We start from the raw sequence: 19,811 nt of genomic DNA on the forward strand, positions 1-19,811 counted from the left end.
CCTGAGGGAAGCCAGTTACAGCATTAAATTCCCGTATGTGGTCGGAAATTTTATCAGCTGCAAGCATCCTGACCCACTGATTTTCTAGGGCTTCCACGACGATGTCACAAAATTCACTATATAATGTGTTAACTGTCGACCTGCCCACGTCAAACAAATTGGCGACTGTTCTATCTTCAGCAGAGGAACGCACCATGTAGAGAGAAACAGTGACCCTTTTTTGCACAGACACCACTTCGCGCATGTTTGTAGTTTGTCGTTGCATTACTGGCGTGCATACGTCTACGGGATAATTGAACACAGTACGTGAAATCCTGAATGACTGCCGGAAGTTGTGCCCATCCAGGCTTAGGAGCGTGTCTTCGAACAAACGAGAGAGTCGTGGATATGCCCGAATTCGCCTTGACACATGCCTCGATGGCAACGCCATCGCATTCAACGTCAGGCTGTTCGTGACGAGACGGTGCCTTATAGCTTGAACACTGGCTCTAGCGGCCTCAATCTCAATATCCATGGAGCCGATCAACGTCATTACCAGCGCAATATCGTACCACTTCCTCACGTCTTCCGCTGTGTCACTCATGGATGAAAAACACAAAATGTGCGCTCACGAAGCAAGGAGGCGCAAGAACGTTCGTACAGGAGCATGTACACAGGCAACAAAACAACTAAAAGCACATTGTGGCGAGCGTCACTAGCAGCATCGCTAGAATTAGCAAATGCGTTTTTATTTGAAATTTTTTTAATGGTTTGTTAGCCTCATACCTAGTTATTAGTGCTTTTTCGAAAAAACCACATAACGAGGAATCACCAAAACTCATTAGAGATGAAATTAGAAGGCTTTTCCAAAAATCAAATAGCGCCAGCTGAGCCCCCTCGTGGCAACTGTTTTAACCTTGGGTACGGCGGCTGTACCAGCATGCGGACCGTCTGTAATCCGTTCCTGTTTATTGTACAGATTATCAGCCTACTACAGTTCGTGCCGGGTGTTCAGGAAGCTGCGGAACGACGCTTGCTGCGGATGACTGCGATTCTTCTGTTTGGCATGCGCCTGAACTGCGAGCATCGTCGCCCTGGGAGAACCTGAGTCGTCACTCGTCGACAGCATGCGCCATTAATCACTGGCAGACGGCAGCACGAGCACCACTCAGCGTGGCTATTAGTTCACGCCCGGCGGTCATCTCGACCATTGGGCACGGCGGCTGTACCAGCATGCGGACCGTCTGTAATCCGTTCCTGTTTATTGTACAGGTAAGAAAGCAGTATGGAAAATGTGTTCGCTCTGATTATTCCTTTTGCCCCGCCGCGGTGGTCTAGTGGCTAAGGTACTCGGCTGCTGACCCGCAGGGCGCGGGTTCGAATCCCGGCTGCAGCGGCTGCATTTCCGATGGAGGCGGAAATGTTGTAGGCCCGTGTGCTCAGATTTGGGTGCACGTTAAAGAACCCAAGGTGGTCTAAATTTCCGGAGCCCTCCACTACGGCGTCTCTCATAATCATATAGTGGTTTTCGGACGTTAAACCCCAGCTATCATCATCATCATCTGATAATCCCTTTTTGCTGGTGCTGCCGTGCCCATGGCTAAGTTGTTTGTCGTGCCGCGCTAAAAACTGTACTGAGGAAGTTATTGTTACTGTGGGGCGATATTGAGATGAACCCAGGCCCGAGTCTGGAGCAGATTGCCAAAATGTTAGCAGACATAGCAACTGATGTTAAAGACATCAAAGAAAAGTGACTATCAGATATTGAGAAGAAGCTTGATGCCCTATCTGGGCTTGAAGGGAAGGTAAATGCCTGTCAGGAGCAGCTGTCTTCGTTGGCAAAAGCAATAAGTGTTCTAGAAACTAAAATCGATCAACTGGAGAACCATAGTCGCCGGTCAAATCTAATCGTTTATGGTCTTCCCGAGGGATCAAATGAAAACAACGAAACGCTTGAAAGTGCCGTCAACACAGGCATTCTTAAAGATATCATGAAACTTTAACCTGTCGGCATCGAGCGTATTCATCGTATAGGTAGACCTGAAACTGGCAAAGTTAGGCCAGTCATTTTCAAATTGCTTGACGGGCGAGACAAAGCTAGAATACTTAAAAACGGGTCTAAACATAAAAATACCACGCTAGCTATCGGGGAAGACTTTTCTCCGAAGATACGAGATATTACAAGAAAGCTTTGGGCAAGTGCAAAAGCTAACCGAGATAACAGTGAGAAAGTAAACTTAGCAATTGATAAACTGTATATCGATGACCAGGCATATGCCTGGGACAGTGATAAAGGCGAAAGAATTCCGGTAAAAAAACGACGGAAGCAAAACCCGCCCGAGGACCAGACGGTATGCCCAATCACTGAGTCACACGTAGGAAAACAACTCGCATTTTCTTCAAAAAATAATTCAACGAAAAGTAAATTTTTCGTTACCGGTCAGCAGGGCGTTAAACAAAAACGCCTTCGCTTGGTTAACATAAATGCCCGAAGCGTCAATAACAAAACTGAACTAATGGAAATTGCCTTACTTCAACACGATTCACATGTAACAGTTGTGACTGAGACATGGTTGCTCCCCGAAATAGCTGATGATGATGTATTTCCGCCCTCGTATATGATGTTTAGGAAAGACAGAACTACAAGGGGAGGTGGAATAGCCGTGCTTGTGAAAGAAACACTGCAGGCCTCATTAATTGGTTACATTGACGACTTCGAATGTGTATGCATTAGGCTGTCTTGTTGGAGCCACATTTTCATCTTTTATGCACTTTACAGACTCCCAGAGGCTGCGTTTGAATCCATGAAAAAGTTAGCTGAACATATGTCTCAATTTTGCAACAACAAAATTTTGTTAGCAGGTGATTTTAACCTACCTTCTGTTGACTGGGAACGTTATACGACAGGGCCATTGTACAAAAAAGAGACTGAGATTGTGTTTAACATCATGCTAACCCATAACTTGATGCAAGTTGTGAGGGAGCCAACTCGTGTGCTTGGATTCTCTAGTTCAATTTTGGATTTGGTATTTATAAGCCGTGAACTCGAGCTGCACTCTGTTTCAGTAGAACAGGGCTTGTCCGATCATAAATTGGTTACAGTTTCTTTTCCTCTTAACAAATTTCCAAGTACTAAGAAATCTTCAGTGCATACCTTTAAAGATTATTCGCGAGCAGATGACGTACTGTAATAGAATACATGGAGTCGTGTTTTGCTGTCTTTGAGGTGGGCGATGTCGAGACAATGTGGAATCAATTTAAATACATGTGTCATCATTGCATCAACCGTTGTATACCGAATAAACATAAAAAAGTGCACAAAACAACTCCCTGGATAACGCGAGATATAATTCTCCTAAAACGAAAGATAAAACGCTTAAGGCACAAGCATGCGCAGTCTCGTTCCCTCTCAGTCCTCAAAGACAGCCTTGCACGGGCTATACGCTCATCCAGAGATCACTATTTTAAGACGCTGCTGCCCAACTTCATAAAAACTGACCCGACTAAATTCTGGAACTACATTGGTGACAGAAAGAAACCTCTCACCGAAATGGCAATTGATAGCGTGCTTGTAACCGATCAAAAAAAGATTGCTGATCATCTAAATGCGTATTTTCAAAGTGTGTTTTCCGGCTCTAGTGTTTACGTTTCAAACGGTAGAGTGTTCGACCCATGCGAAGTCTCTTTCGTGTCTTATTCTGGTATTTTTTTGATGCTTCTGAATCTTAATTTTAAAAAGTCCTGTGGACCTGATAATCTCCCAAATGTGTTCCTAAGAAGATATGCCGAACATGTCGTTAAATTCCTGCATGAAATCTTCCGTGTTTCATTGTTGTCATCAAAGCTACCATGTGACTGGAAAGCCGCACGCATAAGTCCTGTATTTAAGAAAGGTGATCGCTTGTCACCTTAAAATTACCGACCCATATCCTTGACCTCACTCTGCTGCAAATTAATAGAAAACATAATTGCTACACAAATTGGAAAAGTTTTGACTCAACACTCAATCCTGACTAATTTTCAACACGGCTTTAAGAAGGGATATTCGACAGTGACGCAACTAGTTACAATAATCCACTCATTAGCACTTAACCTGGATAACAATAGGCAAACTGACATAATATGTTTGAATTTCAGTAAGGCATTTGACAGGGTTCCACACGACAAATTGATCTAGAAACGTAAACGTATTGGCCTTCCCGAAATTTTTGTAAACTGGATTGCTGACTATCTAAATAACCGTGAACAGTTTGTTGCTATTAATGACCAGCGTTCGCAGTCTCTACACGTCACATGAGGTGTACCCCAAGGAAGCGTCCTAGGGCCATTGCTTTTTCTTTTATACATAAATTATATTGTTAATGTCATCACCCCTTCTGTACAAATTAGATTATTTGCAGACGATTGTGGTTTGTTCCGGGATATTAACCCTTTGTATCCCATGCTGTTCGTAGGCACAACAGCAAGCGTTTATTGGCTGATTCTCTATTAAAATGTCCCAAATAACACAGAAAAAATATGTGTCCTTCAACAAAACCTTATTTATTGAAGAAAAAGAACGTACACATATGTGTACGCTAGGAACACGAAGTCCCTCAGTGTGGAACCTTTCAAAGCAGTTTGCTGGTCCATCTTCTTCGACGCACAGGTACACCTTACACTTCTTACACTGGAGCCTTGTTCTCCGTGAACACTGCGGTAGCTTGCAACTTGGGGCACTTTTATGCGGCACTTTGACAGGCAGATAATTTACCCCATCATACCTGACGGAAGTGGGTACATCCGAAGCTCGGTTCGACAGCCAATTTTCGGTCAGAGTACGGTCATGGAGGGGCGCTTTATGTGACTTTTCCGACTTCATTAGCCCAAAGGCGACCTGAAGCTTGAATTCTGCGAGCTGGATTTCCGAATCCTTTACGGCGCGGTACAACAACCAGCTGTTCCCAACAGCAAGGTCTAGCAAGTGAAAAACGATCCCTTGTACCACTTCTTCGTCTTCAACTCATTGCGGTAGAAAGAAAGCAGCTGGTCCGCTCTGTCGACACCACCCATGCTTTGGTTGTATACTCTTACCAAGCTCGGTCGGGAAACTTCGGTGTATGTTTTTGCTTTTTTGTCGTATCGCTGGCAGACGCCCAGAGGACCTACACTGTGGGTATTCGATCCAATCATGACGCTGCGGTTGTCATGCCAGTGACAAATAATAATGCCACTGTCCTTTTCTGATCGGAAATCAAAGGATCCACGGCCTTCCCCCTTCAGGCATTTTTCGGTTTTTAGGGGGCAGCGTTCAATTCTGCCGTTTCTCATGGTTCCTGTGCATCCTAATCCGCGACGCTTCATTTCAACTAGAAGATCTGCTGAAGCGAAGAAGTTGTCACAAATTATTTCTTTCCCTTCACAGCCCTCAGAGAGTCGCACAACAATTTTTCCCCTTTCTCCGATGTGATTTGACAAATCCGTTGGGTCAATGACTAAATTGTCTTCGTAAAGCTCAATTTTGTACACATAGCCGGATCTCCCAGCCAGTGTCCACACTTTGTAGCCCCACTTTCTAGGCTTTTTGTTCATGTACACCTTGAGGCTGTGTCGGCCTTTGAATGGTACTATCATTTCATCCATGGCAAGGCAATCTTCCATCTCTGCAGCACCCTGGAAATTATAATTCAGCCGGCTGAGCGACGGACGGACCTTGTAAAGCTTGTCGTAGCCATCTTCTTCCTTTTTCTTCTCGGTGTCGTTGTTGCACGCGTGGAAAAGTGAGATCACTTCGTCAAAGCGATTTCTTGGCATGCAGTCCGAAATGTGGGATTGGCGCAATAACCGGGACCAGTACATGCGCCTGAATGGCATGGACACTACAGACATGTACAGGATCATACCGAGAAATTTCCTCATTTCTTCAAGCGTCACAGGTTTTACTCTCGTGCGGTTGCTCTGGACCCGGAATCGGTTTGTTTCTAATGTCAGATGTTCGATCAAATCCTCATCTACCAGCTTAGTAAACATACTCAAAGGCGTTTTAGCCTTTGCCGCAGAGACTCTTGGGCTTAGAATGCTAGTAGGAAAGCCTTCGTTGATGTCAAGGTCCTTCTTTACCCAGTGCCAGGTCTTTTTTATCTTGTTCTTCACAGTAGTGGACTCTTCGACATCAAGACCGTCGGTGTCTGACAAGCTAGACGAATCTGTCCCACTACAATGTTGACTTGCGGTCCTTTCCGCCTGGTCATCGTCGGAGCTTTCCAAATCGGAGCATTCGCTCCCACTTGGCCAGTCGAACAAAATTCCCTGGATTTCGGTGTCCGTTAATCCACGCCTGTAGAGAGATATTGTGTTGCATTAGAAACCAAAATTTTTGTGGCAAACCGCGGCGTTTTATAAAACGAAGCGAACAAAGCAGCCCCACAGACCTATTCGTGAAACTCAGGAGCCCCGTATTCCTGACGGCAACATATGTGTACGCAACACAGCACGGACGAAAACTAAATACTTCTAATGGGTTTTTCCTAGAGCAATTGACATCAAAATATTCCTTGCGAATTCCTCTATTACACCAGAAGTATTTTAAAGGAAGAAATAGCAGATAAATAGTGAGATATCACTGTAACGCGGAGGTACTTACCGTGGCGGGCATTTTGAGGAAGACGCCATTCTTCTTTGTGTTGTGGTGGAGTTGTCAATACAGGTAGCGCCATCTAGTTAGCATATTTTGAAACTTCAATATAGCGCGAAATTAAAAAACGAAAATTCGATGTTGGGCGACTCACACGGGATTTTTAGCGCCAATTTCTGTAATGGCGACATTTGTTGCCGCTGGGATACAAACGGTTAACTCTTTAGATGATCAAAATGAACTTAACTCAAACCTTCATAATATTCATCAGTGGTGCAATGAGTGGAGAATGATCCTTAATGCAGAAAAGAGTGTCTGCATGCGTTTGACACGTAAGAAAGTTCCACTAAATAATACGTACCAGCTTGGGTCTCCAACTCTTAGAGAGGTTACAAGCTACAAATATTTGGGCCTAACTATAACTAGTAATTTGTCGTGGAACATGCATGTAGACAACATATGTTCAGCTGCGTTTCGGAAACTTGGTTTTCTAAGACATAAACTGCGTACCTGTCCTGCCAATGTAAAGCTTCTTAGTTATTATTCTTTTATACGACCTAAACTGGAATACGCCAGCATTGTATGGGACCCTTACACTAAGCTTAATATTAACAAACTTGAGCGGGTTCAAAGCAAAGCTGTTCGGTTTATATATTCGAAATACTTACCGTCGGATTCAGCTTCCGCGCTGATGTCTGCAAACGACATTCAGACCCTTGAATCCCGCAGACGCGAACAACGGCTGGATTTCCTTCAATTATTACTTAATCAAAAACTCGCAATCGATTCATCGCCTTACTTATCCTTACTGTCAACAAGGAACACACGACATCATCATCCCAATTTGCTAACCCCATTTTTTGCGAGAACCGATGCCTTTATGTATTCTTTTTTTCCGCGAACAGTGTCGGACTGGAACAAGTTATGCGAACCTCATTCATTGTAACGTATGTGTAACGTATTGTAAAGTATGAGGTATGCAATGTATTGTCGTTGTTTGGCGTAAGTTACTACTTGTGTTGTGGAACATAGTGTAATGTAGTATTGTAGAACCGGGTGTGTTGTTGCTTTGCATATTGAAGTTTATTGTAGTGTATAGAGCGAAGCGTGATGTTGGTACATAACGAAGTGTATTGTAGCGTGTAAAACAAAGTGTGTTTTTCGTATGATGTACGTCATTACGTTTGTGGTATGCGTGACGTGCCCTTCCTGCTTGGACCACTTAGTGTCCGCAGTATGTATTAAAGAAATAAATAAATAAACCTTGTCATTGCCATGTGACTGTGCCCCAATTCCTTCTCCGTCGAACCCCCCAGGGGAGGTTTCCGTTGACGGTGTCCGCGCGTAACAGTAGGCGCACTGGGGAGATTTCGCGTGCTGTTATGTTCTATGTAACGTAAATGTTCGTTCGTCTGCACTGCTGACTTCTGTGCTTGTATACGCGCAAGCGGCTAGAGCACTAACAAGCACCTGAGACACTTTTTTGGACCTCCGTTATCTGGCTCTCCATTCTGCGTGGAATTGTGCTATCCCCCGTCTTTACAAATGGCTGTCGGATAAAATGTGAGTGCGCGATGCGCATTTTCATGCCGACGAAATTTTGAGAACTTTGATACCGAGCAGTCACTTTGTCGACTGGAAAAAAGTTGCAAACACTCACGGTGAATTAAGGGAGTCGTGTGCAGGAAAGTGTGGCTACGTTTTTCTTAACCTGCTGTCATATCTTCGGAGCTACAAAACAAAATATTCAAGATCGAGAGGGGATGGTAGAAGAAAAGTGTTGAAATCGGTTAAATGACCACTCGAGCCTGAAAACTTTGCGGATACGGCAAGCACTGCAGTCAGTTTGAAGGATATTGAAAGGGTTCGTTGGCCGACTGCGAGTTGGCGCAGCGTTGATGGCACTTACGAAAACCGTCGTTGGTCCCGCCACAGTAGTCTAATGGCTAAGGTACCGGGCTGCTGACCCGAGGTTGCGGGCTTGAATCCAAGCTGCGCCGGAAGTTGTTTCGATGGAGGCGAAAATGCTGTAAGCCCGTGTGCTCAGCTTTTGGTGCACAATAAAGAAACCAGGTGGATCAAAAATTTTCAGATTCCTTCACTACGATGTCTCTCATAATCATATGATGGTTTTAGGACGTGAAACCCAACATAATAATCAATCAATCAATCAGTCAATCAATCATTCAAACAAAAATAATTGTTTTGTGGCCTTTTTTTCAATAGGCTGAGGAGTGCACACTAAACATTGAAGAATGCGTCATCGTCCCTGAAGATGTGTGAATACGCATGGGAGTGTTCCAACGTTATTTGAAGGAGACAATATTAGCGTGCTTTCACACATTACAGTATGGCTCGACCCTACTGAAACGTTCCGCATATACGAATCCGTACATACGCAATTATTGGACTACGGAAAGCCGCATCATGCGGAAAGATGCGAACAACCGCAGCTTACGGAAAGCGCCATATCATGCGAAACGATTCGGACATCCGCAGCTTACGGAAAGCGCCATATCGTTCGGAAAGGTGCGGACATCCGCAGCTTACGGAAAGTGCCATATCATGCTAAATTACCCCATAAGCAGCTTACGGAAATCAGCATAATGCAGAAACCATGCATCTATCTGCTGCATCTAGCAAAGATCAAATGGACATCCTAGATCTCGAGTAAAAGCAATTGGCCATTCACGTTGTTTGCAAAAGCAAGTACTGTGTAGAAATATATATGAATATTTCATTCTTAATATGTTGCATGAAGGTGAAATATGTTTGCTATCTGAAACAGCCTTGATTAGTAAACAAAGGCTTGAAAGAAACATGTGTTAAGAAGCTACTTATTGAGGGATTGAATCATCGGCATCTTTCTAATTGTCGTGATGCAGAAGCAAAATTACCTTTCAAATAAAATACATTACAAAACTACTAAATTAACAAGCTAGCGATCATAAATGGTGGTTACATTGCTACACATTAATGCAGTGTTCTATGCAGGACGTAAAGAACTTATAAAGTTATTGTTATCAATAGAGAAGCATTATTATACACACCCACCCTGCTACAATCAATATATTTTTTTATTTTTCTGTATGCTCCAGCTGTGAATGGTGACATTGCAGTGTTGATGGTACACAAATGAGGTGACTACATCGTAATTTCACGAGCTCCACCTAAGCCACAGAATGGTGGCCCAAAACACAATGTAACAGCAATTTTAGAACGAAATGTTTAAACTTAAGTAATAATCATAGCACTGTGAACGTGTGGCGCTGTCTTTGTCTCATGAACGCCTTGTGGAGATCGGTGAAATGCTGCTTGAGGCTCCAGCACCACTGTAAATTTGGAAGGTCACTGCCATAGAACTTATGTGTCTTTCATAGGCACCTGGAAATGAAAATAATTGGCACAAATAATGTCGGAGACACATGTTAGCACACTAGTTCACATGCACAAGAAATATAACACACAGAATGAAACTAAAAATGTAACGCACACAATCCTTCATGTTATGCATAAGTGAATATTAGAAGGAATGAGTGTATAAATTAGTTCTGCCACATCAAAGAAAACAGCATGCTTATCACAGTGGAAATAACTAGGTTGTCACGATTTTCAATGGTAGAGATAATCGAATAATATGTCCTTATGAAATTATGATTTAAATGCTTCCTGTACAGTAAAACTTTAGAAACTGCAAGTGAAAGTTATCATGTACATTTAATAGTGTGTGCATGTACATCTGGTGCCTTTATACTATACAGTTTGTGCACAAAATTGGCATCTTGAACAATTTAGAGAGTTAAACCTATGCAACTTATGAAGGTTAAAATCACCATGAAAGCAAGCAGGACAAGGCAGGTGCCATTAAAAATCTGTGCAAGCGAGATAACTATAACCGAACTGCACACATATAGGGGAGCAAGAGTACCAGAAATTCGGCTGCTGACCCGCAGGTCGCGGTATCAAATCTCGGCTCCATTTCCGATGGAGGCAGAAATGCTGTAGGCACGTGTGCTCAGATTTGGGTGTACGTTAAAGAACCCCAAGTGGTCGAAGTTTCCAGTGCCCTCCACTACGGCGTCTCTCATAATCATATCGTGGTTTTCAGACGTGAAACCCCACATATAAATCAAGAATAACAGAAATAAACTGCCAACAGAAAAGTTGGGTGCATGTGCTATCTGCAAGTTCTTGCACCTTACTACATACAGCATGCTTATTCCATTTTAAATACCAATATTGAAAATAACTGCTCTTTTAGGAATATAAAAGGTAAGGTAGAACTGAACGACTCTACAAAAAGTGACCCTATTATGACATCACGTTTTCTTATAACAAAATTAACTAAGACTCTGAAATATCATTAGGCAAGAAAACATCTTCAAAAGAACAATTATGTTTGAAGTCATATATTTTTAATACGGCTACTATGACTATAACCAAGAAATCAACCTCAACATGGCTAGTGTTAGTTTTTAAGGCCTATTCTCACTAGACAATGAACTATACCACAAAAAGCACAGCGTTCAGGCAAAGCACCATACAAAAAAAGAAAGCAGTCCTTTTTGTTATTACCTACAATGCCTTTAAAATGGTATTATTACCTCTACTTCCCGCATTTTATCAAAGTAACTGGTGTGAAACAAGTTAGCTGAAATTGCACTGTGCCTTCAAAACCTGTTGGTTGAATCTGAATTTTTAAAAAATGGTGAAGCTTGCACTAAATTAGGCTCCACAAGCCTTGGAACAGCGAGACTGCATGACTCTTAGGACTACTTTGGTTACTTGTGTTTTGTTTCTGGGCCTAAGAATAAAGACAAGGGCTTAACTCAATTGCTGCTAACAAACAAATGCTATCGAAACTGCCCGAGCGTCAAAGTATGCTCAGACATTTGTTGTTTTTCGCACTGGGCTATTCTACACCAAACATACTAACCATACTGCCTGGCGACCATCACAGATGTATAGTTCAAAAAATGATGGTAATTTACTCTTCCTAAAATAGCTATTTGCAGAAATGTTTCGAAGAGAAAAAAAGTAGTGGTCACGTGGGTACCTTCAGAATTTCGCAGAATGTCGTGCGGGTGTTATTAGTGAGAAAAATTTCAAAGTACCGCTTTTTGTTGCCATATCAAATTTGATCAACATATTAGGTAAAGGTGCTTCTTAAAGTATTTGAAGCCGAGTAACATTAGTGCAATTTTTCCGCTACATAGGCTTTGAAGAACTCAGCCAAACTATTTGTCGTTTGCATTTCTTTTATGGCAATACTGCACTTTGTATGAATATTTGAGCCACAAATACTCCCTGCACAGATGTTATATTTCACGAAAAAAATAATGTTAGGTCGACAAATATTACTATAAAATCGTTTTTTGTCCACATTGAGATGCAACTTGAGCTGTGTGTTTGTCTAATTGAAAATTACTTTTATGTGTAAGTTGAAAGCAAATAAACAGTTCTTGTTATATGGCAAGTGTTATCATTACAATTTTTGTTTAAATGAGGAAAATGATTTTTGAAGCCTCCTATTGAGGGCCATGGAGAACTTCGGAATGGAAGCTGTCGTATATCAAATGCAGCAAACAGCCATCATAAGAAAACTTCAAAAATTCATTTCTACTTTAAGAGAAAGTGTAATCATATAACTTGCCATATAAAGAGAACTGCTTCCTTGCTTTTGATGTGGCGAAAAAATTGCACTAATATTACTGAGCTTCATGCACTAAACACAGTCACTTTTACTTAACACCTAGACCGAATTTGGTGTAGAAGAGGCAGTATTTTTGAAATACTTTTTACTTCTTACAAACAACACCCAGACGACATCCTGGGAAGTCCAGAAAGCACCAACGTGGCCTAATATTTTGTTCTCTGCGATATATTTCAGCATTTTGCTGTTTTCAATACAGTAACCGAGCACAATATTTTTTTTCAAAACACATTTAGTACGGTTGGCAAAATGGCTGGGATGTTTGATGTGTAATTGCTTCACTGCCAGCATTTAATCTTCTGAAGCTCAACCTATCACCTCTCTGTTACTGCCTCCCTCACATACAATGCCTGCATAGGAAAGAAAAAGAAAGGCAGGTCCGACAAAGTTCGCAAGGCAAGATATTTTCATGTTGGATAAATTCATTACCATAAACAGCAGCAAAATAACATTCATTTTGAGTAGTCCAAGACACGATGAAAATATGATATAGATTGTGTCCAAGACACAATCTATATACCAGCATACTAAGAGCCAAGCACAAACTTTTCATTTGAACATGTGTGGTGATAGATAGGAAGCACCTATTGCAAGACTGATCAGTCTGTAATTAACTGAATGAAGTACAATGCACTGTTCAATCCAACACCACAGAGGCATCTTTGCTATAGCAAAGGCATGTGTCATTGATTCATGCACTAGATAAGACAATGCAAATGTAACAAAAAGGGTGAAAAAAGAAAACAAGGGAAAAAAAGAAGAAAAGGGGGGATGCAAAGTAGGAGCAGTGTAGCACTACTTTTAATTTGCATCCCCCTTTTCTTTCTTCTTTTCTCTTCTTTTCTATCACTTATCTTTCTTTTGCTTCCCTTACCCCCAACCTCCGACAGGAGAACACTTTGTATCAGCGCAACCTAACTTGAAAAGAAGCAAGGGCTGCACTCTTCTGCGTTATAGGTTTTTTTTCAGACAAACATTTCCAACAGGCACACACGCCTACACCAAAAGATGATGTCATTACTGACCCCATTTAAAATAACACGCCAAGGATGACAAGGTGACTTCTAAAAAATAGGTCCTCCTATCGCAACATCGGCCAGCCTGTCTGAGGCACTTCCACTGTTCACCCTAATTACCCCACTAGATGTTTCCATCTGTCGACTCACATCTTCATTTTGGATAACACTAAGACGAGCTTACATTGATGAATACGCACGAAAGTTTATAGATGTATCATGTATGAGATTAAGCAACTCTGTTAAAAAATTATTGATAGCTTGCTTCCAGGCTTTTTATACTGTAGCCTGAAACTTCGTAATGTCTTCTATGCTCATGAACCAGATTGACAACGTAATGCACAACATGCTTAAGAATACTGCGAGGAACATGATAGTGACAAAACGACCGGCCACCCAAATTTTTTGCTGTACATGTTTATAAAATGTTCATATACACCCAAACGAGGTGCTTATGATACAAGCCGAAAAAACCTACAAGTAGGGCCTTGGAGCCTTCTGGAAGTAGACGTGTTGCATTTTTTCTGTGGAGGACTTTACACCCATACGTGAGGAACAAAACTCCTGTATATTGAAGAATGTTGGCAGCTATCAGTTATAGAAAAACCTAATGCAGCTAATCTTCCCCGACACATCTGTACATTTAGAGAGGTGACGTAGCTTCTGTGATTGTGGCAGTCTCTCCAACAGGACCAGTGCAAAAATTCGCACTACTTGGCTAAACACATTTCCAAACATGCCTGCCCGACTCCCTCTAGCCACCCCGGCTGAATCTGACACATGATTTCTTAACTGCTGGCTGGACAAAAACAAAACCACTGAAGCACTCACAATACACAGCGTGAAGTTCCTCTGGAGTGGTCAACTTCGTCTTCTGCGATGAAAGAGCAGCACAGTGTACTGATAAGGCACTCCTTGCAATGGTTTTCAATGCCACATAGTGACCATGATGTTCCTGTCGAAGAGAGCTTCGGGAGCTTGGAGGGTGCTTGCTCTTTTCTGGGGGCTGCTGCCGCTCCTCGTTTTCTGCTCAAGGTCAACCTGCACAAAGTTGTAGACGAGGCTTTAATTGTTGTATATAATGATATGCAAGTTTTCGCTGAACACACATTTTCTCGTGGCACACTGAGGAATTTCTTATAAAACTTAAGGCCTCGCATATGCAAACATTTACAATCGATCCGAAGATGCACTAGACTCTAAAGGAGCAAGTTTGTTATGTAGTGTATATAAAGAAAGGTCATTCAGCACAACCACAACTACAGTTGCACACGAAAACGACATTTTACACAATCCTGTTTATTTACAAGGTCCATTTTATTTTATTTACACGGTCCATTTTACACGGTCCTGTTTTACACGATCTGGTCTGCAAGAACTCTTGAACCGGGCACCATATAGATTGAAAGACACACACAGAGTTTGAGACAAACCTAGTTTCCCGTGGAGCATCCTCATGTGTAGTCATGTAATTTATAAAAAAGAATACAAGATAGCTTGATTCAAAAATAACAAAGTGCATCCAGTGTCATGTCCTGTAGCCATTATTTAGGCAAGTGACAGAATGATTTATTTTTCAAAACATATCTTACTTGTAACCACTACAAAAGCTAACTCGTGCACTGGCACATTTTGTTTGCCTATTCAGATTATAAGGTACCTTTTTTACACCAGAAAGTCTTCAAGAAGAATAGAAGTGTTGTAATTGTGAAGAAAGAAAACTAGAAGGAAAAAAAGATAACCTGCCCTGTACAGGGACCGAGCCTGCGAACTTCGAATAACATGTCCGATGTTCTATCAACTGAGCTACCATGGCGGCTATCCCTCTTCCATTTTGTACGGTATATATGTGCATTTATACATGGAAGAGTCAGTCAGCGCTGCTTGTTACCATTATGGCGAGTGTGGGACACCTTTTTTTGCCTACTGCCAATTACAATACGATTGCAATTACGTTACGATTACTTCCAGTATCCCTATACATCTTTGGCAGCATTATGCATCTGTCAGTTCTCAGAAAATCTGCTAGTCACAGGAGGTGGCAATGGTTCACCCTGCCACCTAAATGCATGTACTTGAACACATGCACAACTGATCAAAAAAAAACAATTCCCACATCGCTCAGATTACTGAGATTCACTGTTTCAGATTCATGAGTAAAGGAAAGAACTATAAATTTAAGGGTTTGTTGTCTTTGTTGAACACATTATAATGAGAACTAGTAGAAAATGATGCCAAACAAACTATAGGGGATGTTATCAAAAGTAACTTTAACAAAATTATGAAAAGAAAAGTGAACAAAAACTTTACTTGGCAACGTTTCTTGACAATTGAATTGACATTACTTTTTATAACATCCCTATATTTTACTGGGTAAGGTTGTCGGGTAATTCTCATTATTAGAGTGGTGAGTAGGCTGACTAAGAAAATATATGGCATTGATACTTCTTTTGAACACCTAAAAGTTTGAGGACCTTAAAAGAGCGGAAGCTACTTCGAGTAGACCAGAATATTTAGTTGGAGTGAAAAAAAACGTACACACATTTTTACCAGGCTTTTTAACACATTTTGAGACATAAAAGTGTATGCTGCCAGTAATGTTAAGTACCATTACTTTTGTCACACTAAGCACTGTAGCAGGTGTAGTTAGAGTGGTGATAGTGAAGGATTAATCAAGCACGCCACCAACTGCGTTCACATCAATGGTCGCGTATTTTAAAAATAAACCTGCTGTATAGTAAAAAAATTTTGGAGCTTTTATAATTTTATTCAAACCAAGTTAAACCGACTGGGTAAGCAAACCATTTGCATAAAATCAAAAGGCATAAAGTGATTCATGTATTATAACTATGTGAACAATTTCAGCAACACAGGGCAAAGTGACAACAGTTCTTTAAAAAACCCCTCTCATTATAACATGCATGAAAAGCACTCCACCAGAATATTTTATAGTGCATGTAATATCGAGAATACTAGACTGTCTATTGACCTTTTAGAAGGAAGGTATCTCCTTCACGTTCAAGGGGCAACCACTTAGCCTTTTCCTGAGCTTTTCTGTGAATATTTCCTGAATTTCTGATATCATTAGGATTGATTTAGAGTGAACAGATTTTGCTTACGCATTGAAACCTAGTTCTGTATGTAACTGCAATTATGGGTGCCAAACCACCTCCAAATAATTTTTAACATTTAACTCATTTTTTAACTGCAGCAGCACAACTAGCTGTGGGTGCCCAAAAAGTAGCTAGAAACAATACCTTTACCTCTTTAAGCCTTTCGGAAGTGTTCAGCTTCTCAGTGCTCACCTTACAACATTTTTTTTAAATACGTGTTTGTGTGCCCACTACTCTTGCTTCTTGTACAGTGAGGAGGAGCACATGGCAAGAAGAGACAAGAAAGAAGCATTGCGAAAAAAAGCGAAATAAGCGAGGACCTCTTTTGTATCGTACAATGTGTGTAACATAATATTGCGACAACATATAGACAAATTATCACGGCTATGCATCCATTGTAGAGTCATACACAGCTGCAACACCACGACTAAATTTTAACCTTGTGTTGGTTTAGTATCCCTTTATAGTGGCAAGCTCATGATATCTGCATTTGTTTGGCACACATTGAGATGCAACGAAAGGTGATATGGTAATCTCATTTAGAATGCACGTCATGTGGCTTCATTGTATATGTGGCCACAAGTAACTCTGGTTGCAAAGCAATATGGCAGAGCCTAAACAGACGTCACCGACCACTCCAATCTGAACTTGCCTTTGCTACTTGCCCATTATCATCCCAGCAAAAAATGAATAATTGAATCTGCTACAGGTATGTGCTAGCTTATGCTAAGGACCAAGTATGAAGGGTGTTTTGTCATTATTGAGATCAGTTATTTGTTCAAGAACACTTGCTGTCAAACACAAATACATTGCTGTCGAAGCATCAAGACTCAAATATAAAGCAAAAAGAAGTGTCTCTTTAAAAATTACAGGCCACAAGGTGCAAGATAAATATTTTATATACTTGGGATGTAAGGCACGCACAAGAGGTGCTGCCAAATTATACTTTTCCTTGTGTTGAAACCTGCTTGCTTTACTCACCCAACACATCTGTAAAGATGGCGTGAAAACTCCAAGGAGCTGATGCAGCAAGGTTGAACACATGTCCAGGGATTCCACCATTCCTAAGCAGCCCTACAGCCTCCACAGTCCAGCAACCATTTGTAAGATAAATATAGTTCTACCCAAAGTTCTTGGTTTACAGACACACATGCAAGACGCATAACCACTCTATAGGAAGTTTGCATGATAATGCGCTGGGTAGCAAAACGGATGCCAATATCAAGTATCCCGGCCTGCTGCTTCTTTCTTTCCGTTCTTAATTAATCAATCCATGGTTAATAAATGTTCCCCCAATGTGAAGTGTACTGGCAGTCCGGTGACGAATTGCAATGTATTTCAAACACAGTCCAATTCATGGCAAGTAAGTATCCAATAGCGTTTTGTCAGCTGTTCACGAAAAGAGCATGAAGCTTAGCTAAAACCCATGTTTTTTATAAACACCATTCAATTTGATATAAAAGTTGTGAGCATTATGTGAAGGAACACGGAATAATGTTTATTCAATGATTTCTTATAATGTACTGATATGAATGCAACTAACTGAATATGAAACGATAATTTTTGCTTGAGAATTTAGAGTTATGAACACTATTGCACTTGCCAGCTGCATCTTGTCCAAAACAGCAGCAAGATAGGCTAGTTTCTCTAGGTGAGCAGTAATGAGCATTGCAAACTAACAACAACAAACACCAGTAACAGCAGTATGTAGCAAGCACAGACTGCCAACTGCATAATTTATTGCACAAAAGTTCGCGTGAATATCAGTCAAACAACTCGTGCAAATGAAGGCCCAGTTGGGAATGAACAAGTTACGAAATCAACAATGCCTGCTTTCACTAACAGGATCCTCATTCACATAAAGTATGCAGCGATAGGCCCCTACCGAGGTACGTCACAGCATGAAGTCACTGGCACATGTAAAAGGTGTGGCTGGAAAAACACTCCCGCTGGTAACTCAGCCCGGTACAGTCGTGTGGTGTTTGGGGCAAGTTTTAATTTTTCAAAGCTTACACTTCACATTACAATGTCGACATTAGCTGTAGTATGTGTCAGCAAACATCTAGCTGTGTGGTAAAATATTTGCCACGCTGTCTGTTTATCTTGAAGTGAACACACGTGGTGGCCTGTGCGAGGAACAGTGGCATAGTCTTCAAAAATGTGCACTGTTGATTGCGGCATGTAGTGTGCATTGAAAGGTATTGAGAATATTGGTTCAACTGAGAATACTGTGTGTGGTGTGTGCAGTGTCAATAACAATGTGTCTTGATTGCGAAGACGTTAGCACTCATGGCAGGGACCAGTCGATGAAAAAACTTGATTCAACATTTTAGTCGAGGTAAATATGAACTTGTCGCGACCATCTGTGAGTAGGTACATCTCGGTGTTTACGCTGTGTGCTGAAAAAAATTGCATGGTTACCGGGCTGGAAAATACCATTTGCTGAAGCTGCATGTATGAATCGCCCCGACGAGTACGCAAGCCCAATAAAGGTATAACACGTTTTATCGAAGGCCTCATATGTCTTCATGTAATAAGCTGAGATTCTTGTTTCACATATACTCAGTACCTTTACCGCTCGATATTCATGAAGCGACAATGCAAACAACAAGTTCGTGTGTTAGGTCCTAAGGGAGCAATGTAAATATGCAAATAAGTTGTAGGTGTCAGATGCAGCGATGTAACTGCGCAAACGATTACGTATATATTAGGCTACAGGTTTAGAATCGCATACATCTCAGTGGTCTATCAGGAACGTCACAAACAACTTTTTTGCCAACCTGCCCTTGCACAGAGGGAGGGAATGGCTGGCACGGCGCTCGAAGTGACGTCACACTATTTGCAAACATAGAGAGGTTTCTAACTTAGGCAACATTTTGCACAATATATTTTTTAGATGCAAGACTGTACTCGTCCACATTGATCATACTGATGTCTTTTGTTTTTACTTTGTGCTGTGAATTACTAGGCATTTAGTCACCATGATCTTTAAAAGCTAATTTCAGTGTTTTCTCTCATATTGCTGACAACTGTGTTGTTGCATAAATTGGGCAAAAAAGCAACACAGAAAGGCTGTCACAATAACTTTTTTGCCAACCTGCCCTTGCACAGAGGGAGGGAATGGCTGGCACGGCGCTCGAAGTGACGTCACACTATTTGCAAACATAGAGAGGTTTCTAACTTAGGCAACATTTTGCACAATATATTTTTTAGATGCAAGACTGTACTCGTCCACATTGATCATACTGATGTCTTTTGTTGTTACTTTGTGCTGTGAATTACTAGGCATTTAGTCACCATGATCTTTAAAAGCTAATTTCAGTGTTCTCTCTCATATTGCTGACAACTGTGTTGTTGCATAAATTGGGCAAAAAAGC

General features: G+C 41.3%; 1 protein-coding gene across 1 annotated transcript; it reads right to left on the reverse strand.

Annotated features, from left to right (window-relative positions):
* Nucleotides 1-4,369: 4,369 nt before the first annotated feature.
* On the reverse strand, nucleotides 4,370-6,630 carry LOC119168240 (piggyBac transposable element-derived protein 2). Its single transcript, XM_037419645.2, is given in 3 exon segments — nucleotides 4,370-4,956; nucleotides 4,959-6,295; nucleotides 6,602-6,630. Coding segments are annotated over 3 exon segments (1,953 nt in total).
* Nucleotides 6,631-19,811: the final 13,181 nt, after the last annotated feature.

This window comes from Rhipicephalus microplus, chromosome 3 (genome assembly GCF_043290135.1).
Source record: "Rhipicephalus microplus isolate Deutch F79 chromosome 3, USDA_Rmic, whole genome shotgun sequence".
NCBI classification, from domain to species: Eukaryota; Metazoa; Arthropoda; class Arachnida; order Ixodida; family Ixodidae; genus Rhipicephalus; species Rhipicephalus microplus.